General features: G+C 44.1%; 1 protein-coding gene across 5 annotated transcripts in view; it reads right to left on the minus strand.

Annotated features, from left to right (window-relative positions):
• Positions 1-22,620, minus strand: part of BLNK (B cell linker) — an 80,425-nt gene that overhangs the window by 37,082 nt on the left and 20,723 nt on the right. For all 5 annotated transcript variants that reach the window (XM_025396897.1, XM_025396899.1, XM_025396898.1 and 2 more), the window contains exons 2-4: positions 18,727-18,792; positions 14,230-14,279; positions 2,112-2,152 (exon numbers count right to left, since the gene is read on the minus strand). In XM_025396897.1, the coding sequence (XP_025252682.1) occupies positions 2,112-2,152; positions 14,230-14,279; positions 18,727-18,792 (157 nt within the window). The remainder of the gene's footprint in view (positions 1-2,111; positions 2,153-14,229; positions 14,280-18,726; positions 18,793-22,620) is intronic.

Below are 22,620 nucleotides of genomic sequence, written 5' to 3' on the forward strand. Positions count from 1 at the left end.
CATGTTTTTCAGAGGTGTTTTATGTATATACCATTTGTACATACATTAATGTGGAGGAAATATTTGACTCAGGACATAAGAGGTCCTCTGGCCTCTAAGTCCACCGCCCCCACACTCTGCCTATCACATTGCATGATCTGTACATGACTTTCCACTTGCTTTTTGGCCTGTAGCCTTTCATGAGCAATTTTATATAGCAGGATTTTTTTTTCCTGTTGATCTTTTAAAAAAAGAATTGTAGGGGTACATAGTAGGTATATATATATATATATATATATATATATATATATGGGGTATATGAGATATTTTGAAACAGGCATACCATGTGTAGTAATCACATCTGGGTAAATGGGGTATCCATCTCTCAAGCATTCATCTTTTTTGTGTGTTATAAGCATTCCAGTTATATTCTTTTAGTTATTTTTAAATGTACAATAAGTTATTGTTGACTGTAGTCACCCTGTTGTCAAACACCAGGTCTTATTCATCCTAACTATATTTTTGCACCCATTAACCGTCCCCATTTCCCTCCCCAACCTGCTGCCCCTTCGACCACCCTTCTCAGCCTCCGGTAAACGTCATTCTACTGTCCGTCTTTATGAGTTCAAGTGTTTTAATTTTTAGCTCCTACAAATGAATGAGAACTTATAACAGGATTTTTTTTTTTAATCAAGAAAGCCTGGAGGCTTTATTAACAAGCCCGGATTTCATTCTGCATGCAGGGGGGATCCATCTACTGACATCAAAAGAGCTGTGAGTGAATGCTTACTCAGTCCTTAGTATGGCTGGTATCTTCATTTTGGTCGTTTGATTTTGGGGAAAGTCATTGCCTCCTCTCCAGGCTGATTTTATTTTGTGCTTTCTAAGTCCCCATTGTGTGCTCTTTTTCAACCAGCCAGCTTGCTCAGTTTTCTTCTCTTACCTCTGAATGTGGACCAACCAATTTCTTTGCTTTACATGTGGCCCTGTGTGTGTGTGCAGCCAGCAGGGGGCGCAGCGGCAGTGCGTCTCAGGGAGCTGCCGCGGCTGGGCCCCAGGAGGAGCTCCATGACCAAGAGATGGGCAGAAAAGTCAACCCTCCCTTACCCTCACTTTTCTTTTCTTTTTCTGCAGTTGGAGGACGAACTCCTGTCTCCTGAGACTCTGTATAAACTCCAGATAGTGTGCACAGCTGGGCACAGGACTGGAGGTCTGAGTCCTGGGTTCTCATTCCACTGAACCGGGTGAGTTTCATTCTCCTGGCCTCAGTTTTCTTATCTGTGAAATGGATATGTGGTTGTACGGAAGGCTTCTTGGGACCCTTCCAGATCTAAAACTCACAGGTTGGAGCAGGCTAACATTCTGGATGAATTTGATATAAGTGAGGAATAATTATTGTGAAGAAAAGTTTTTAGGATGTCTTGTCCCTATAACACTCAGCCCAAGAGAGAAGCGAGTACAGGGGCTTGCAGATTTCAGAGCTACCTCAAAAAGGTAATTCCAATACAACATCCCCAGTGTCATCATGACTAGGTCCCTCTCTCTCTCTCTCTGTGGGCTCCCGAGCTCTGCTAATGTTCTCTTGATCACAGCAAGCACCTTGGTGGCAAAGAGCCTGGTCCTGAGATCTGAGGGCCTGGGTTTGAATTGTGGAACTGCAAGTGACTGAAACTTTCTCTGTCTTGGTCCTGGAGGCTCCCTCATGTGCCAGACACTTATTCTTTAGTTGCTGGTTCATTTAGGGCTCCTGGCCGGGGGTCAGGCAGTGATGGGGCACTGGGGAGTTTAGGGCAAAGGCATTTACCAACTGATATGGAAACATTTAAACATTTTTACACCTGTTTTGGCTGTGCTAGTGAGTACTCTGAACACCAGCACTGAAGGTGGGCATAAGCCTCAAAGGGCTGTGGTGAGGTTTAAATGGGGTTATGTGTGGAAAACTCTTAGCCAGGCACACAGTGAGTGCCAGTCAAGTCAGCTGGTATGCAGTATGCCTCGCCTGTTGGTGACCTTCCCAAGTCTGCCCTCTTGGGACGTGCGGCTGACCACCAGCATGTAATTCAGAAATAAGACCTTCAAAAGGCCTCCCATGGGACCTTGATGCCCTCCTGGTTCCAGGAGCAAATACTTACAAAGTCATCGGACCACTGCTCCTCTTCGTCAGCGGGGCTCTCTGCAACAGCAGGGGAGAAGCAGAAGGCACAAGCGTGAGCCTCAGCTGACCAGCCCCAGCCCATCCACACATACTTTACACCTGCCTTCCCTTCCCTTTGGGCTTTCTGGTGCCATATACTTGACCTTGGGTTCGTTACTACAATCATATGTTCACTTACTTTTGACTTTTTAAAAAATGTTAATTCTCCAAGCATAGAGAGATGTCCCACTGGGCAGAGCAGTGTGCATCTGATCCATGTGCGGGCTTTATTAAGGGACATTTCTGGGTCCCCCAGTAGAGACTTACAATTTATACTACATGGCTTCTAAGGACTTCAGAGGATGGCGTCGTAGGAAGAGCACTGGACAGGGAATCAGACAGACCTAAGTTCTTATCCAGGTTCTGTTTCAAATGTGTTGGAGTGTGGGCAAGACCTCTAACATCTCTGAGCCTGTTTCCAGATCCATACAATGAGGGGAGCATTTCTATGATCCTCTCTGGCTCTAACTTTGACTTTTCTTGTTAAAAAAAAAAAAAATTAGGCCGGGCGCGGTGGCTCAAGCCTGTAATCCCAGCACTTTGGGAGGCCGAGACGGGTGGATCACGAAGTCAGGAGATCGAGACCATCCTGGCGAACACAGTGAAACCCCGTCTCTACTAAAACTACAAAAAACTAGCCGGGCGAGGTGGCGGGCGCCTGTAGTCCCAGCTACTCGGGAGGCTGAGGCAGGAGAATGGCGTAAACCCGGGAGGCGGAGCTTGCAGTGAGCTGAGATCCGGCCACTGCACTCCAGCCTGGGCGACAGAGCGAGACTCCGTCTCAAAAAAAAAAAAAAAAAATTATCCAATGGTTTACTATGTGCCAGGCAATGTTATCAGAGCTCTGTCCTCTTTTAACCCTCTCAAAGACCCTGTGAGGGGCTGGGCATTGGACTTATGCCTGTAATCCCAGCACTGTAGTCCCAGCACTTTGAGAGGCCAAGGCAGGGGGGTCGCTTAAGCCCAGGAGTTCAAGACCAGTCTGGGCAACGTGGCAAGGCCCCATCTCTACAAAAAAATAAAATGATTAGCTGGGTGTGGTGGTCCACATCTGTAGTTCCAGCTACTTGGCAGACTGAGACGGGAGGATTGCTTGAGGCCAGGGGGTCGAGGCTGCAGTGAACTGTGATTGTGCCATTGCACTCTAGCTGGGGTGACAGAGTAAGACCCTGTCTCAAAAGAAAAAAAAAAATCACCTAAACTTTGTGAGGAAACTGAGGCCTAGAGCAGATAAGTCACGTGCCCAAGGTCAGATAGTATAATAAATGGCAGAACCAGGAGTTGAACCCCACAGGTTGCCTTCCACGGGCATGCGCTGAGCCCCTACATAGTGCTACCTCGCTCCAGGGGCAGGAGGTGCCGTCCTGGGCTCTGCACAGGCATATAGAAATGGATATGACAGGTTGTGGTCCTTAAGTAGTTTATCAGCTTGTAGAATAAAATAAGTCTGAATTTTGACAGCCCAGGCGAATATTTGACCCCTTTCCCTCCAAAACACATTTAGAGTATGAGAAACTTAGCATCTAGCCTATCACATAAACTGACCTTCGAGGTTAAACGGGATTCACTCTGCTGTGTAGGAATGAACCAGACACAGGCCATGTGGCAAGTGGCTCCATGACAGCACCACAGAGGGTCCCAGCTCCCTCCTGCCCCGCTGAGCAGCCACTGCCACAGAGGACCCAGGGGATGCTCCTAAATTCCCCAGAACCTCAACAGAACCTTTTCTAGTTTTATTTTTATGTTTTTGCTATTTCTACCCCTGCCACAGCAGACCACCAGCCTCCAGAGAGTCAAACATTTGGGTTCTCCAGAGGCACCAGCAAAGGAATTGCAGAGGGGAAATGGGGTCAGGAAGGAGACTGTGGGATCGGAGTGGCCACATTTTAAGCAATGGCAGCAGCAGCAGCACCCTCTTTTGGGAAAAACATGATAGAAGGAGCCTTACTGTACAAGCCACACATGGGTCACACTTTGATGTGAACAGAAAAGAATTCTTAACACATTATTCTTTGGGTTGACTAATGCCGAATTAGAGTGTACTGCAATCATTGGGGTTGGGCAAGAAACTCTAGAAGACTGGGTGAATAAATCCTCTTCCCAATATGATTACCTGGCACAATGGGGCAGTACGTTTATTTTTACTTCTTCTTTTTTTTTTTTTTTGAGATAGTCTCACTCTGTGGCCCAGGTGGGAGTGCAGTGGCATGATCATGGCTCACTGCAGCCTCAATCTCCTTGGTGCAAGCAATCCTGCTTCCTCAGCTTCCTGAATAGCTGGCACGTGCCACCATGCCCAGCTAACTTCTGTATTTTTTGTAGAGATGGGGTTTTGCCATGTTGCCCAGGCTAGTCTTGAACTCGTGGGTTCAAATGACTCGCCTGCCTCTGCCTCCAAAAGTGCTGGGATTACAGGCATAGGCCACCACCTCTGGTCAATATGTTTCTAACACCTTAAGTCTGGGGATCACTGAAGATCAACACTTAAGATGGCAAGAGTTTTTGTAACAACCATTTAAATAGAAACCTTTATAAAATGCCTTTATGAAACCCACTTCCCTGCCTGGATAACTGCATTTGATCCACCCTTTCTCAGTGAGTGGGGGTCTACTTTATGATCAGTCCCTGGTGCAAGTAGCTGCATTAGCCATCTAACTAGTGTCCCTGTCTCCATTGTCTTTATTCTCCAATCCATCCATCCTACTGTTTGTAGTTGTTTTATTAAAATAAAGGTTGGATTACACTGTTCCTTTCCTTAAGAGTCATCAATGACTCCCTATGGAATCAAGTCCAGGTTCTGCGTCAACACATTTCAATGCCTCCGCCTTCTGTCCCACCACCGACTTCTTGTGGCAGGCTCCCACGCTCACTGACAGTAACACCAGACAGCCTCCTCCTCCCGTCGTGCACTTTGCTGAATCTCTGCTCTGCTCGTGCCATTCCTCCAGCCCATCTTCCTTCTTCCATGGAAATCCCTATCACTCCTCCTCCACAAAGTCTACCCCAGTCTCTTGTCGTAATCAATTGCTTCTTTTTCTGGGCCCTCTTGGAACCTGGTGGCACCGTGATGTCACACGTATTTCGTTCTGTCCTGTGCTGTGATTAAGTTGTTCATGTCTCGCTGTACTGGAAAGTAAGGCCTATCTAATTTAACTTTGCATCTGGGCAGAATTTTGCATTTGTAATTAGTGTATTAATAAAAGTGTGAACTAATACATGACTTAAATAAAGGAGCATTAGGACAGCAACAATAGATTCCATTTACTGAACACTTCCTATGTGCTGGGTGCCAGGCTAAGTGTTCTAAAAGTATATTCTTACAACAGCACTATGTGGTAGGTGTTATTTTTATCTTTATTTTACAGTGGGGAGACTTGGTTTTGAAAGAGGTTGTAAAACCTGCCTGAGGCTACATGGCTGGTGAGTCTGGGAGCTGGGTTGGAAGCCAGGCTGTGTTGGCTTCTGCAGCTGAAATCTCATGTGAGCCACCTAGCCCTCTGCTGAGCACTTAGATAAAACCTTGGCGAAACGAGAATGACCCAATCCAGACATCTCGGCACATGGAGACAGAAAAGAGAGAAAAGCATCATATGGTATGGGATGGAGGTTGTTTGTTGGTGCCGCATCGATCCTTAGAGAGACCTATCTACTTCCGGTCCCAAGTGCAACTCACAGCATCGTATTCATAAAGTTACAGCCTTGCAGGCAATTGCCAAGACTAAAAAGCATGGGAGTCCAGGGTATTAGGTCCAAAACAGTAGTCAGTTTTCCAGTATCTCGGGGAGCTTCCCAAAGTGCACAGGTGGCGGTTTTAGAGCCAGGCTTTCTAGGTTCAAATCCTGGCTCTGCCCTTTACAAGCTGCTTGGTCTTGGACCAATAATTTAACATTGTTTAAAGCCTCATTTCCTCACCTGTAAAGCAAGGATAAGAACAGTGCCTGCATCCTATTTTTGTGAGAATCAAATAACAGAATACATGTGAAGCTCTTAGCAAAGCCTGGCACACAGTAATGCTTTAGTAATGTTACCGTCATCTTGAGCATTGCAAAGAATGCCTCAATTGACACTCAAAACACCACCGATTCTAATTCACTCCCATGTCAATCACACACTATGGCTACCACAAAGAAATGGATCCAAGAAAGCCTCTATTGTAGTGAGTAAAATTTGAAGGAGGAGAAGTTCGAGCTTCACATGGGCCAGGTGGTTTGATTTTGTGTGTGTGATTCCATGGTCTCTGCCAGGAAGCTGAGATCCTGAGAGGGCCCTCTTGTCAGCGAAAGCCCTTCCTCTGGTGTGGTTTACCTGGTTTGGGGCTTATACTCCATTTACCATGTCATAATCCCATGCCACACAATGACTCCTCCTTTGGCCTGACCCAGGTTTTAAGATTCATGTAGCTCTCCCCGGCCTGTGGGTACAGCACCAGGCATGAGGAGATGTGAGAATGGCCACAGCAGCCCCCATTTGGGCTTAGGCTCTGCGGTCCGACTGCCTAACTTAGAATCCTTATTCTGCCATCTTCTAGGAGTGAGTTCTTAGCTGAATTGCTTCACCTCTGGGCCTCAGCTTCCCCTTTGCTTAAATGGACATTATTCATCGTGCTTAGAAGAGTATCTGACATAGAGTAAAGGGCTCAATGAATATTAGCTATTTCAATGCACTTACAGTCTCTGCAGTTCTCAGAACAATCTAAAGGATTGGTATTCTTATCCCCAGGTCAGAAATTGGAGGCTCACTCAAGTTACAAAACTGTTCCAAGTTCACACAGTGCTTAGGGAGCAAAGCCAGGATTCCAACCCAGGCCTAAAGGATCTCAAAGTCCAGGGTCTTCTCACCAAGCCACGCTGCGTAATACAAATAAAGATTTAAGGACCAGAAGAATGACTGCATGAGACTGAGGACAACTCAGGGCCATGTAGTTTTCTGAGAAATGTCTCCACACCTGGAATCATTACCAGGAGCGGGGAAAGTTCAGAGAAAAGTGTGCCCAGTGACAGCCAGAAACTTGCATGAGGCCATGTGCCCGAGGTGGGGCCAAATGGGGCCTTGAAGGATGAGCAGGATTTGGAGGAGAGAGTAAGGATAAAGGAGTATGTCCTCCTCCATCATCTGAGAGAGGAGCTTATGTGTCAGCCCCAGAAGCAGGGCTTAGAGGCAGATATGTGCAGAATGAATGCGCTGGGCTGGAGAGGGACAGGAGATTCTGCTGAGCGCTCACACAAACCTGATGTGCTGCCAGCCAATGGGGGCTCCAGCCATAGTGGACACTGCAGGCTCCAGTGACAAGCTGAGATGGGGAGCTGATGAGGATGGTATTTAGGAACTCAGGCATAGAGAGATGAAAGCTGATCCAGACCAGGGGATCTTGGGAATGGGAGGGGATGACCGGAAGGACAGTACAGAACTCCGTGGTGGTGGCTGGGGCAAAGGGAGTGTGAATCCAGCCTCTCAGTTCTGAGTCAATGGGAACACCACAGCCCCTGGGGCAGATGCTGGGGGCTTCACAGCATGTCTGACATTCTGCCTCAGCTGCAGTCCTGATCCTGCTCTGGAGGCTACCTGGCCGCCAGACCCTGCCCATTGCTCCCCTGACAGAGCAGGTGGTGGCACGCAGGGAGCCAGCGGGAAGACCGCAGCGGGACACAGAAGGAAGGAAAGAGGGAGGGTGGGCCGGTTGTGGTGGTGGGTACAGACACCAAAAAGGAACAGAAAGCAGAACTACAGAGGCTGCAGGGGAGGCGGTGGGTGGCCAGCCCCACCAGTGCTGCCCTAAGAGGAGAAAGGGACATGATTTAATGTGAGGAACTGAGGACGAGACCCAGATTCAGACTGGCTGGGAGAGGTGTTCTGAGTCTAAATACTTAACATCTTAGGCTTGTCATGGTGAGCTCACACCTGTAATCCCATCACTTTGGGAGGCCAGGGCAGGAGGATCGTTTGAGCCCAGGAATTTGAGAACACCCTGGACAACATAGTGAGACACTGTCTCTACAAAAAATATTTTAGAAAATTAGCCAGGCATGGTGGCACATGCCTGTGGTCCCAGCTGCTCAGGAGGCTGAGGCAGGAGAATCATTTGAGCCCAGGAGTTGAGGCTGCAGTGAGCCATGACTGCACCCCTGCACCCCAGCCTGGGTGACAGGGCGAGGCCCCATCTCAAAAAAAGAAAAAAGAAATACTTATCATTATAGAAACTCCCTTCATCTGTATGTCTATTCATTCCTTCACAGGACCATTAACAGAGGGGTGGGGGTACAGCAATGGGGGCTATAGTCCTGGCTCAGCCATCACCTCACTACATGACCTCAGGAGTCACTTTGCCTCTCTGGTCTCCAGCTATTCCTAAAATGAGAAGCTTGAATTGGGCAATCTTTCAGGACTTTCTAAGCTTTAAAATACCTTTGAGCCCAAGTGTCATCCCTCTATTCTTAGTTCCCTGTGGCAGGACTGATGTTGGATATAGCTCTCCCATGTCAGTGTAAGACCAGCACCTCCAGGGGAATGTGAACAGGGAGACAGAAAACCAGGTAAATGCTGGCTCCACTGGGAGCACCAGGGCCATGACAAAAGCAATGTTAAATCTCACTTCTTTAGTGGACAAAGGATCGTTATGCATGCCCCATACTTCTGTGTCGGCATTTACCCAAGAATCCCTGTCCAAGCGCCTTCTTTGCTCTGGATTTTAATTTTTTCCACGTAAGTGAGTTTGCCGCCCCTCCACCCCATATTTGCTCTGATCTCCTCCCTGCATGATAGCAGAGCCAGAGGAAGAGTCACAGGTGGACCTCCCAGGGATGCCACCCCATCAGAGCCCAAGAGTGGCAATCAGAGCCCAAGAGTGCAAGAGAGGGGCTCTGTTCAGTTCTGACTCCTCAAGGCCTTGTGGGATAACCAATGAGGCATCTGCACTGATCCCAGCAGACTCTCGGGCACCACGACTGGTCTCCCTCTGACCTCCATCCCCAGCCAGACCTCAGACTTCAAAGATACAGAAGGCTGTTCAACTGTGAAAGTGCAGGAACTGGGAAGCAAGTTCTTATGTTAATGTCAGGAACTCTAGTGCCTTCAGAATAAGAAAAAGTATCCCCCAAATACGTAAACACTTGAGCATGGGTCAAAGCAAGGAGCGGCAAAATGGGAGTCGGGGATGGGTTTTCCTCTTAGTGGCTGCAGTCACCTTGGACAGGGTACTTAATGTCCCTGAGACACGTTTTCCTCATCTGCAAAACAGAGATCGTAATTTCTATATAACGGTGCTAATGAGAAGATTAAATGAGGTATGTCTGTGAAGAGCTTAGCTTAATGCCCAGAACAGAGTCAATACTCAACAGATTTTGAATCTTCCTTTCCCACAGCAATGCCAGCTGCTTGGAGCAATGCACTCTGCCCAGTGGGCCAGCAGTTCCTTAAGGGCGATGTTTCTTCCTCAGGGAAAGACTGAATTGGGATTGCTGGGTCTGAACTGAAGGCAGCAGGCTCCACACCGGCGTGACCTGAATCCCTGGAGGAGACCCAGGTCTCCATTCTTTGTGTAATTCAAGCTTTGTCCTTCTGTACTCTAACTAGGGAAGGGGCTATGGTGACTCTTCTACTGACCTCCTGCAGGGACAGTTGCTGGTCCTTTCTGTCCTCTGCTCTCTGAAGGTCAGCATCACCAAGATCAACACACTCTTGGCTTAGACGGTTTGGGGGAGCCATTTGTTTCCAGAACCGGAAAGAGGACATAAATCCAGCATGTGGGGGGAAAATGGCTGGAGCATTTCAGGAGCCTGTGGTGGATCAAGTGCTCCAAAGGGAACATGATTAGCCTCCCAGGCTCAGGAGGTCTGGTAGGCTCTGGCCTCCACACACTAGGGTTTCCAAGGTCCTGAAGATTCCCCAGGTTCAGGAGGAGCTCTCAGGGCTGATTTCTGAGGCCCTGGTCATGCAGCTGTGCAGAAACCTCAAGGCTCAGGGGAAGCAGCTGGAAATGCTCCTGGGACATGAGTTGGGGTTGGGGAGAGAACGGCAAGGGAGGATGCTAACTGCAGGTGGTGATGGTGGTTTTGGACCATTTCCAGGGATTGAGTGTAAGAGCAGGGGAAACTGCGCAAAGCCCCAGTCATCTGGCAAAGCAATAAGATGCATTTCTGAGACCCTGGAAATCAATGGATTTGCAGGGGTCAGGGGCTGAGGGAGTAAAATCTACTTGTCTTTCAGTTCAGGAAAGGCAATAGGGACAGAGATGGTAGTTTATAGCAGGGTTTCTTAAGTGTGGTTTACATTCAAATCCCCTGGAGATTTTGCTAAAATGTAAATTCTGATGCAGTAGTTCTAGGTTGGAGCTAAGAATCTGCATTTTAACAAGGTCCACATGAGGTTGATGCTGTCAGGCTGGGAATCAAACTTTGTGTTGCAAAGGCTTAGAAGGCCGTGTTGGGCCACCCTTCTGCATTCCAGGAGAGATTAAATGTTCTGACATCAAGACTATTTGGAAGGGTTCCAGGAAAGGGAGCAGGTGTCTGAGGACAAAAAAGAGAACACTTCAGAGCATCAGGGAGATTGGAAGATGTGAATTCCTAAAGCCAGGGAATGTTAGGAGAGGCTCACTTCATCACTGGGCCCTGAGCCCCAGAGACCTGTGTTTCTACAGGAGTGCAGAACAATTAGTATTAGAGGGGACCTGACAGATCTTCTAGTTCAGGCCTGCATAATATAGATGAGGAATGGAGCATGAGTTGCCCAAGGTTACACAGCCAGTTAGTGGCTAGACACTGAAAGACCTTGTGTGGGGGCTCAGTGGTTTGCAGTTCCTCTTGTTGGCGATGTAGAGCCATGAAAAGATTTAAAGAGAATTTTATTTCAGAACAATTTTCTGGTGGAAGTTGAGAGGACCACATGCAATCAGGAATTAAGCAGATTACTTAGAGCCTTCTACCCTAGGACAAGCAAGAGATGATGAAGGCCTTAGCTGTAGCAATGGGAATAGAGAGGGAAAAAATATTTAAGAGGCATTTAAGAGCAAATCAATGGGATTTGGAGATGAATTTTTGTAGAGAGTGAGGGAAAAGGAGGCATCAAGGTTGAGCCCAAGGTGTGTGGGTTAGGCAAAAGGATGAATAATAGATGGATTCCACCTCCCTTTTCCCCAAGCAGAAATAGAGGGAAAGGAGAGGGCCTGGGTGAGTAGATGAGCAGGCAGACAGGTGAGTGTGAGGGGACAATCAGGAGAGATGTCCACCCTGAAATCAGATATGTCAGTCCACTTAGGTTTCCAACAATTGACTCAGAACTCCTGGCATCTGTGTCCAGCATCTGTGATGCTGTTGGTTCATCTAAAAGTGGCAAATATTCCGCACATTTGTCCTCGAATCCTCGAATTAAATGTCATCTTCTCAGACAGACCTTCCCAGACCACCTAAGCTCTTCTCCTACCCCAGACTGATTCCCCATCATTGCACCCTTCCATTTTCCCTCACATCAGGTACCATGTTTGCTAATTTATATTTACCTGTTTGCTTTCTTGTTTCTTATCTGACTCCCCACTAGTCATTCAGTACTGTAAGGTCAGGGATGGCATTTTGTTCCCCACTTCAGATCTAGCACAGTGAGAGTCACATAGGACACACTCATGAAACACGTGTTAAATGAATCAGAAAATGTGCGAAACAGCTGAAGCACCTGGAGATGTTTATCCCAGAGAAGAAACCACTCAAATGACCTAACTTCTTAATTCTCTCCTTTGAAGTTGCACAAGACAATTCTATTTCTATTTTTCTTAATTTTTTTCTCATATTTTAAGAAATGGGATCTCGCTATATTGACCAAGCTGGTCTTAAACTCCTGACCTCAAGCGACCCTCCCATCTTGGCCTCCCAAAGTGCTGGAATTAGAGGTGTGAGCCACTGTGCCTGGCTCTACTTTTCTTAATATTTAAAGGCTTGAACTGTGTGGCCATCAGGATAGACATAGGCAGCCATAAGGAAATGGATTGTATTTATATCCAGCCAGGGCCATCTGTCCCTTGCCAGACCATGGGAAACCACCACAAAAAGGGTCCAAGCAGAAGCTGGGCCTTGTGCATGGAGGAGCATGGTGGTGGGATAGGGGTTAAGCCCTGGATCAGATATTGGTGTACATGACCTCTGAGGTTCCTTTTAAACCCAAGACTCCATGATTTTATCATTTTCCCATCAAACTTCTTTAGTTCTTTAACAGGTTTAGTCTGTTTTGGTTTCTTTTCTTTATTTAGAACTTGGAAAGAAGAATGTGTTTGTTCTCATGTAACTAGAAAGCTTCCTTAACTTATTGATTAGGTAGATATTAAAGCCCAGAACAGTGTCCCTCTTTTAGTGCCAAACTGTACTGGCATCCCCTGAACAACTGTCTAAACTTGCTGACTGATTGGCAGGGTGATGCCAATAAATACTCTGTGAATTAATGAGTGGTCCAACAGGCCTGTAACCAGACTTGGGCAGGTTGGTCAGCATTTCTCAGTGTGATAAGATTCGCTTTGGAGGAACTACACTGTCTAACTTATTACTATCTTGATCAGTGGCAAAAAAATAAAATAGTAAGCATCATTTAAGGTTATGGTTTGGTTTTAGGCTATTTCCCTGTTGAGAATCATCAATGATGTCTGTAGCTCTGTGGTTTTCACTGAGGGATATTCAGGAAATCTTTATATTTAATGCTATAGAAAGATATTTTAAAACTATCCTCCAAGGTATTTGTTCTAATAAAGAAAAGCGTGTTGAATATTTTACTTGGCTCACCACTGCCAGAAACACTACAAATCTCAAAACGAACCCTTCTTTCCTGCCAAAGTTGATCTTGGCTGGAATGAAGTTACAGGCTAAACTTGGAGAGGACTGAGTGTCAGCAATGTGCCAGCAATAATTTATTACCCCCACCCCTTCAACAATCCTCAAGTATCAATTTAAACAACTTTTGATGGAGGAAGTCGTTTCTTCCCCACTTCCCCCACACTCCCAGCCACAGATTAGATTCAGTAGTGCTGCTGTGGAATTCCAAAGAACTTTGTGCTTCCCATATCACTGGATTGTAATTACTTTTCTTTTCTTTTGTTTTATTTGAGACAGGGTCTCACTCTGTTACCCTGGCTGGATTTCAGTAGTATGATCACAGTGCACTGCAGCCTCGACCTCAGTGATCCTCCCACCTCAGCCTCCCGAGTAGCTGGGACTACAAGTGTATGCCACCACACCTGGATAACTTGCATTTTTTGTAGAGACAGGGTTTTGCCATGTTGCCCAGGCTGATCTCAAACTCCTGGGCTCAAGCAATCTGCCTTCCTCAGCCTCCCAAAATGCTAGGATTGCAGGTGTGAGCCACTGTACTTGGGCCTATAATTACTTTTAACATAATTGATATGGTTTGGCTGTGTACCCCCCATATTTCGTCTTGAGTTGTAGCTCCCATAATTCCCACATGTTGTGGGAGGCACCTTGTAGGAGATAATTGAATCATGGGTGCAGTTTCCCCTCTACCGTTCCGGTGGCAGTGAATAAGTCTCACAAAATCTGATGATTTTATCCAGGGTTTCCCTTTCTCTTGGCTCTCATTCTACCTTGCCTGCTGCCATGTAAGACATGCCTTTTGCCTTCCACTATGATTGTGAGGCATCCCCAGCCATGTGGAACTGTGAGTCCATTAAACCTCTTTTTCTTTATAAATTACCCAGTCTCGGGTATGTCTTTATCAGCAGTGTGAAAACAGACTAATAACAATAATCTGTCTTCCCTTCTAGACTATAAATTCGTCAAATGTAGAGTCTATAACTTTTAGCACCGTATTCCTGCCTCAGATCTGTGGGCACCTGGCGCATGGAAGATGTTTAATAAGTGACCAACAAATAGGTGGGTAGATGGATGGATAAAAAACTACATCTCCACTGTAGTCAAATGCCTAATAGATTCAGTCATTCTTGAAATTAGGAAATATACTTTTTGTTTTCAAATGAGGATAGCAGATTTCCCTTTCCATAAGCGTAAACGTAAATGTGAACATTAAATTAGTCAAGAGTCAGTTAAAGTATATGAGAAATACCTTACCTGAAGCGTAGTCCCTTCGAGGAACACTTGGAGGTGCTTTGACTTTTAGCCTGGAGGTAACAACCATGAGACAAAAGGTCAGTGAGCAGAACTACAAGCTGATATAGAAAGAATAGATAGACAACTAATAGCATAATGGTTTCTCTTGGACCCATCAATGGACAGATTTGATGTATTGTAAATGTAGTGAAGCCATCAGTCAGGGGTTTTCCACCTCTCCCAATCTCCCCAGTGAATGCACAATGTGGCTATGACTTGGCAAAGGTGAAGTCGGGTGGCGAAGGGCTCAGAGAGGTCAGAATATGATAATAGTAAGCACTGAATTCAGAGGTTCAAGGAAGATAAGTGTTGATTGATTGGTAAGTTAAGTGTTGATAAAAAGGTAAGATAAGATGAACTATATTTTAATGACTTAGAAATGTTTAACAGGAAAAAATCAGCTACAGTAAGTATTTTGGTTGTAGGTTGGGCTAAAATTATGTTTGCACCATTTAAAAAAAAGCAAATAAGCCAGACACACTGGCTCATTTCTGTAATCCCAGCACTTTGGGAGGCCAAGGCAGGAGGATCACTTGTACCTAGGAGTTCAAAACCAACCTGCGTAACGTAGTGAGACTTCATCTCTACAAAAAAATAAACAAAATGAACCAGGCATGGTGGCATGCACCTGTGCTCCCAGCTACTTGAGGGGCTAAGGTGGGAGGATCACTTGGGCCCCAGATGTCAAAGCTGTAGTGAGCCATGATCACTCCCCTGCACTCCAGCTTGGGCGACAGAGCGAGACGCTGTCTTTAAAAAGAAAAAAAGCCAAACAAGTGAACAGTGAGTGTCTCAGGATTGGAGATGATGAGACTTAGCATATTTAGTATTCAACTTGTTTTAAGCACTCTCAAAACTGCTTTAGTACCTTTATGCACATATGAAATATGCTAAATAGTCACAATCCTTCCTCATTCAATAAAAGAAGAAAATTGAAATTACATTTGAGAAAACTATTCCAAGTTTTGTAAGTTCTGATACCTCCCTTTCCACTACTTGAAATGAGTAAGGTTTACCATCAATTATTTTTAATAATTATTACCTATTTTAACTGAGAATTATTTGTTTAATGAAATATAAAATATACATAAATGAAACTTATATCTAGTAGCCTTTATTTACTAAAATATCATATCTTCTATAGAAGCAGTATAACTGCTATTATATACAAACATTTCATGTTTTGAAAAAAAAGGAGCATAGAAATTTGTGTTTGATTAAAAAACACACACAAAAAGAATTTATGAACCAAAATTGTAATTTGCAAAAATAACAGTACATATATTTACATAGAAATTCTGGTTTTCTTTTTTTCATAGGCTCTCAATATCTATTATTTCATTCAATTCTCCTCGCAAGCCAGCAGGGGGGGCTGGGAAGATACCATCATTAAGTCCATGATGGGGTATAGAGACAGAGATCGTCCAAGATGTTGCAAGGAAGAAAAACAAAAACAAAACTGGGTCTGGTGCCCAGGTTGGTTCGAGGAATAGTAAAATTTCACGGCCTGGCGCGATGGTTCATGCCTGTAATCCCAGCACTTTGGGAGGCCGAGGCGGGTGGATCACAAGGTCAAGAGATCGAGACCATGGTGAAACCCCGTCTTTACTAAAAGTACAAAAAATTAGCCGGGTGCGTTGGCGGGCGTCTGTGGTCCCTGCTGCTTGGGAGGCTGAGGAGGGAGAATGGCGTGAACCCGGGAGGCGGAGCTTGCACTGAGCCTAGAGGGTGCCACTGCACTCCAGCCTGGGTGACAGAGCAAGACTCCGTCTCAAAAAAAAAAAAAAAAGAATAGTAAAATTTCCAAAAGCACAAACCACCTGTTATCCGTTATTACTATCATTTCATAAAAGAAAAGGAAGGGTATTTTAACACCCCCAAATCATCTCAGAATAAAGGAAAAACTCACTAAAGGACTGTTGGCCACTGAACACTAGGAATAAAAGGCGTAGTTGAACTTTACTCTGTAGCTGGCTGCTGCGCACAACCCCCAACACTTCATGGTCCTTATTTTCTCACGCGGCCATAGACCAGTGAAAACTCTGTCACAGTCTTGTGTTAGGGAACCAGCGTGTTCAAGCATGCTTCCTCCTTTCAGGGTAGCACCTGTGGCCTGGCTTCAAGTAAAAGTGTAACTGCAAGTCACTTTGAGCTAAAGGGCCCCTGATGTCACCCGGGGTAATGACTATGGTGGCCATAATTTCTAGGCTGAGAAGAACATGGTTTGTCATATATAAAAGTGCTTTGGTCATCCAATGGGCAGAATGTTTGAAATAGAGGCTGTTAGCAAAAACTTGAGCTCCACAGCTGCTATAAATATGACTGGCCATGGAATAGAGAGACACTGTATGCAGAGGCTTCATGTTATTGAGAACTGCTGTATTGTAAAACTGGCAACTGGGGGCACGGAATAGAGAAACATTTTGTGTAGAGGCTTCATGTTATTGAGAACTGGTGTGTTGTAAAACTGGCAACCAGAATTGCTAGTGATTGTAACAAAGACTGTCTCAAAAAGAATAAGATTCTATCTGTAGCAGAAATAATAAGCGAAAATGATCACACACCTCTCCCAGTCACCAGACAGAACATGAAGCCAAATTCTCCTCCTCTGTAAGATGACCACCACCTCACAAGCAGAAGGCTTGTGTTTTATGTTTTGTGATGATCACTTTTGCATAGAAACTCATTTAAATTTCATAGTCTGGAAATACCACCAAAAGTCATTTCTTATTTTTAATTTCAGCATAGATTAAAAAGAATAAGGATGCTGTTTTGAATGTATAGAGAAATGAACTTCTATAAACTATTTTTTGGTCCAAAATTTGGGGAGAAAAATTTGGTAATAGCAATCAAAACTTTAAGGACACAACTCCTTCTATTTGGAAATTTCATTTTAGGAATTTAGCCTACTGGTATATTCAAGGTCTGCAATGAACATGTATTAAAGTATTATTCATGACTTTTAAATTGGAAGAAACAACCAGAGAATTTTGATTGCTATTATCAAATTCCTCTCCATAAATGTTATACCAGTTTAAATTCAAATCCCCCCTTAAAGATGACCACCAATATATAGCTAGTTAATTGAATTGTAATACATTTAAGGTAGACTATTAAATCATCTGTTCAGAAAAGAATGTGGTTAATTTTTACTTACTAACAAATAAAAATGTCCATGAAATAGCTTAAGTAAAACCAACAAAGCAAGTTGGTAGAACGGCGTATGCACTATGATACCATTTATGACAAAAATGTATGTGTATATTATGTACAATGGCAGTGTATGTATGTTTAAGCACACACATACATACATATATACATACTTATACACACATACATACATATATATACACACATTGAACTTACCATGACAATGTCCCTTTCTGGGGAGTGGGTTAAGATGGAGATATAAGGAAATGGGAGATTTTGACTTCATATAATTCTTGCCGCTTTAATATTTTTCCCTGGTGAATCTGTATTAGTTTTATTTTTAAAATATAAAGACTTAACAGAATACCATTTCCCATTTTCTCTTGAAAGAGACTTATCTACTAAGGCATATAAGACCTACTAAGGTACGTACGTCTACCTTAGATTTTGAGTAGGAAATGCAGATATGTACAATTTTTATTCTTTTTTAAAGAAAAAAGCTTAAGAGTTTTTGATGTGCAAGGAGTTTTGAGATGCTAGCTTTCCCTCTCCAAGTGCCAACTGAAAAGTTCATTTTAAGGTAATAATTCAAAAAGCAGAAATCAAAATATAGAAAACTGGCTGAGTGCTATGGCTCAGGCCTGTAATTCCAGCACTTTGAGAGGCTGAGGCAAGCCAATCACCTGAGGTTGGGAGTTCAAGACCAGCCTGACCAACATGGAGAAACCCTGTCTCTACTAAAGATACCAAATTAGCCGGGTATGGTGGGGAGTGCCTGTAATCCCAGCTACTTGGGAGGCCGAGGCAAGAGAATCTCTTGAACCCAGAGGTGGAGGTTGTGGTGAGCTGATATTGTGCCATTGCACTTCAGCCTGGGCAACAAGAGTGAAACTCCGTCTCAAAAAAAAAGAAAAAAAAAAAGGGAAAACACATGGCATCTTGAAGAAGCTAGGGCTGTGTTTTATAACTTTTCATTTGGATTTCTCCATACATATGTTCATAGCCCTTAGCTAAATGGTTATAGAAATGATTTTCCTGCTTTGACATTTGTTAGGCACCTTGAATGGGCATAGCTCACTTTCCCTGCAGTGAGAAGGAACATCAAAGTCCACTGAGTACCACCGCACTCACTTGTCCTGTTCCAGAATGTAGACCCAGCCACCATGGATTCCATCCAACAATAAAGAAGGGTTACGTGCTAAAGAGGTTGAAACTTCTCATCCAGGTAGCAGAGAAATTCGTTTTCTTACATGTAGCACATGTTGACTTATTTTATATAACTAAGTATTTAAAGAGAGTCAAACTTACTTTTTGATTTTATTCATTATTCCACCTTCATTGTTTTTAATATCATGGACCATCTTTTGAAGCTGCCTGTAAAAAACAAAATTAAACATAAGATACTAATAACCAGCCTGACTTTTTAAAAGAAGTCTTCTACTCTTCTCAAATACAAAAAAGAAGGGGGACGAACTCTACCAAAACAACCTCCAACCAGGATGAATTATATTGTATTTAATTAAATTGACCATCTGCTACTTTAGCAAAGGAGAAGCATGACTGATTCTATAAGGACTGTGGTCACTGGGCTATGTACCCCTCCGTTGGGATGTCTGGGCCAGTCTCAGGCTGTGAAGAAAGATATTTTGATTCCTTGCTCATTGTCTTAGAGCATCTACATTACGAAGATAGGTGCTACTCTGTGGACACAGAGAGGCTTCAATCAGGCCCAAGATTCTTTTTTGTTAAATGTTAGTAGGTAGCATCTATTAAAACTTCCATTTAAAAGTTACTCCTACCTGGAGTCATAAAGAAAATGACTATTAAATCTGGCTGATATTTGAAACTTCTGTAGAACAAAAAGTAATATTGAGGCAGGAGAATAGGGTCTGGAGGCAGGAAACCTAAGGCCAGTTTGCACTGACTGCCTAGAACTGAATCAAAAGGAAAACCCCACCTCTCCATGCCCAAGCAACAAAAAGATCAGAGGCTACTACCTCTGTGTTGTAGATGAAAAATGGAAAGTGCCTCTGATTGGTCCTCTCCTGTAACCAATCAGACTGGTCCCAGGCCAAGTCTTCCTGTGTAACTTCATACCTTCACTTCAGCCTCTGATTGATCACCTTCTGCAACCAATCAGACTGGTCGTGGGCCACTCCTTCATTTACATAGGATGTAACCAAGTAACTAATGGGAAACCCCTAAAGGTATTTAAACCCTGGAAAATTCTGTAACCAGCGCTCTTGAGCCACTTGGTCAAGCCCGTTCCCACTCTGTGGAGTGTACTTTCATTTCCATAAATCTCTGCTTTCATTGCTTTATTCTTTTGTTGCTTTGTTTGTGCAGTTTGTCCAATTCTTTGTTCAAAATGCCAAGAACTTGGAAGACTGGTAGTCAAGACCCTCCACTGGTAACAACATGTACAAAATCAAAAGATAAATGACATGCTGGAAGAAATATTTGCAGTATATAGTAATAATAATAAGAACAACATATTAGGTTGCTGCAAAAGTAATCACGGTTTTTGCCACTAAAAGTAATGACAAAAACTACGATTATTTTTGCACCAGCCTTTCTTGATTTACAAAGAAATCTTACAACTCAATAAGAAAAAGAGAAATAATTCAATAGAAAAAATGAGCAAAAGATATGAACACACAGCTAACAGAAAACAAATACAAGTGGCCAATAGACCAATGAAAAGATATTGAACATCACTTATATTTAAACAAATCTAAATCAAAACAACAGTGAGATGTCTTTTCGCCTATCAGACTGGCAAAACACAAGTATGATAATATCCAGTTTTGAGAAGGTAAATTGTTACAATCAATATCTGTCAAGATTTAAAATGTTCATGACTTTTGACTCAGCAATTGGACTGCTAGGAATTTGTCTTAAGAATATGGTCACAACATGATGTCAGTATATACATATAAGCATGTTTATTGCAGCATGACGTGTAAGAACTCTCTAATCCTCCCTGCTTCTCCTGCCCTCCCCACAGCCATAACTCTGAAAACAACCCAATGCTCATCAATCATTAAAAAGAAACTAGTTAAAGAAATTCTGATAGATCCATGCAATGGAATGCCACAGACCCCTAAAAAAAGAGGAATATACATCTATATTGCTGCCTGGAACTTCTACTTTCTAAAAAGGGGATTATTATTTTATGATGTTTTAAAATATTTGAATTTTTATAGCATATGTATATATCATTTATATTATCTGTGTTATATAAAAATATGGAGAAAAATGTTATAATGAGAGGATAGGGCCATGTTATGTTTTCCTCATAATAATTTTATGACTTTAAAAATGTATAATAAAATTTCACATGGTTCTTCCCTGAAAGAGTAGGATGTTTTAAATCACCTTTCAGGTAAACTCTTCCTTTCTTCCAAGAAAATTATTTGACTGGACCCTTTAGATAATGAGCTGTACACAGCTATTGTTCTTTTTTTTTTTTTTTTTTTTTTGAGATGGAGTCTTGCTCTGTGCCCCAGGCTGGAGTGCAGTAGCGCGATCTGGGCTTACTGCAAGCTCCGCCTCCCGGGTTCACGCCATTCTCCTGCCTCAGCCTCCCGAGTAGCTGGGACTACAGGCGCCCGCCACCTCGCCCGGCTAATTTTCTTGTATTTTTAGTAGAGACGGGGTTTCACCGTGTTAGCCAGGATGGTCTCGATCTCCTGACCTCGTGATCTGCCCGTCTCGGCCTCCCAAAGTGCTGGGATTACAGGCTTGAGCCACCGCGCCCGGCCATAGCTATTGTTCTTATAGGAAATGGTGATTTCCCCATAATCCTGAAAGCAGATTTTTCTGACTCTGGGAGCCAAGCCCTGGGATAGGTAATAGAAATAATTTAGCGTAGGTCTAGGAAGCTGTTGGTTGAGGACATCTGGGAGAAATACTACCTTGGCCCTTTGTGAATTTAGAACACCCATGCAGTGAAAGAGTTGCTTTTTGGTGTGGTGGTGGAGCAGTTTAGAGGGTAAGAGGACAGCTTGTCAGAAGAACTCTGCCTGGGCAAGCCTGTGGGTGTCCTCTACCAAGTGTTAATTTAAGGCTAAACACTGCAGCGATGCTGGTGGTCTGCCGGGGCTGCTCTACTGAGGGCAGGCCCTCTAGCACTTAAGGAGTGGAGTGAGATTTACTGGATAGGGAATTGGGAAAAGGGAGATGCTCAAACATAAAATGGGAACTTAGACTGCGGATTTTGGGGAGATCTCTCTCCTTCTAGGGCTAATGGCTGTTAGGCACTAGAGTGCTGAAGAGCACAGACAAACCTGAGGGATTTTCAGTGGTGGGGATTGGGGCGATGGCGGGGTTGGGCGGTAGTCCTGAATCTGAGGCTGGGTCTGGGCCTCTGCTCTTAGAAAAGCCATAGCCAGAGCCATCGCTAGCTGTTTTCAACCATATAATCCCTCTCCGCTGTCCCTGAATCTTCAGTAAGATCTTGTAGTAGCTTCAGCCCGGCCTCAGCTGGGCCTTGGGGAAGAGAGTGTTCCACAGGCATGGAAGGGCGGAGGGAGGACAGGCTGGAGGTTGGAGTAGAAGGTTAAGAGAAACTTCTTTGGGGACACCCTTAAGGCTGCATCTTGGAGAATTATCTGCATAAGTGAGGGACCCACTGAGAGGCCTATGTTCAAATGTATGTGTCAGGGTCTGGTGCCACGTCATTGTAATTTGGGTCACATAGGAAATGAGACCACATTTTATACTCCCTAGCTAGGGAGGCCAGAGGCCAGGCACACTGATGATACAAGTGTAAGAGCTCAGGGAAGAGCCAGGCACATATTATGGGCTCAGTAGCAGAGAGAAAGGATGGTGGAGAGACACACAGAGGGTCCCTCAGATGGGCCCTTGAGTTGCCTCAGAACTCTACAGTTTTCTAGAATTTGTTCATGTATACTCTATGCCAAACCCCTTTCTCCTTTTCCTGAGGAACTATAAAGAATCTTTGAGATAGAGGAAAGAAGGAAATGAAAATAAGGGGTCTGGCAGTGGGGAGAAAGAGAGATTGAGAGACAGATGGGGTGGGGAGAGAGAAAGAGAGAGAGAGGGAGGTTGAAGTGGATTGATTGCAAGGAAATTCAATAATTTTATATGGAGGGCAGAGGGCAGCTCTAGTTGTAAGCTGACTATAACTGAATAGAGTATCTTTAACCTAAGTTAATGCTTAACCAGGTCGAGGAGCAA

The sequence above is a fragment of the Theropithecus gelada genome, chromosome 9 (genome assembly GCF_003255815.1).
Source record: "Theropithecus gelada isolate Dixy chromosome 9, Tgel_1.0, whole genome shotgun sequence".
In the NCBI taxonomy this organism is placed as follows: Eukaryota; Metazoa; Chordata; class Mammalia; order Primates; family Cercopithecidae; genus Theropithecus; species Theropithecus gelada.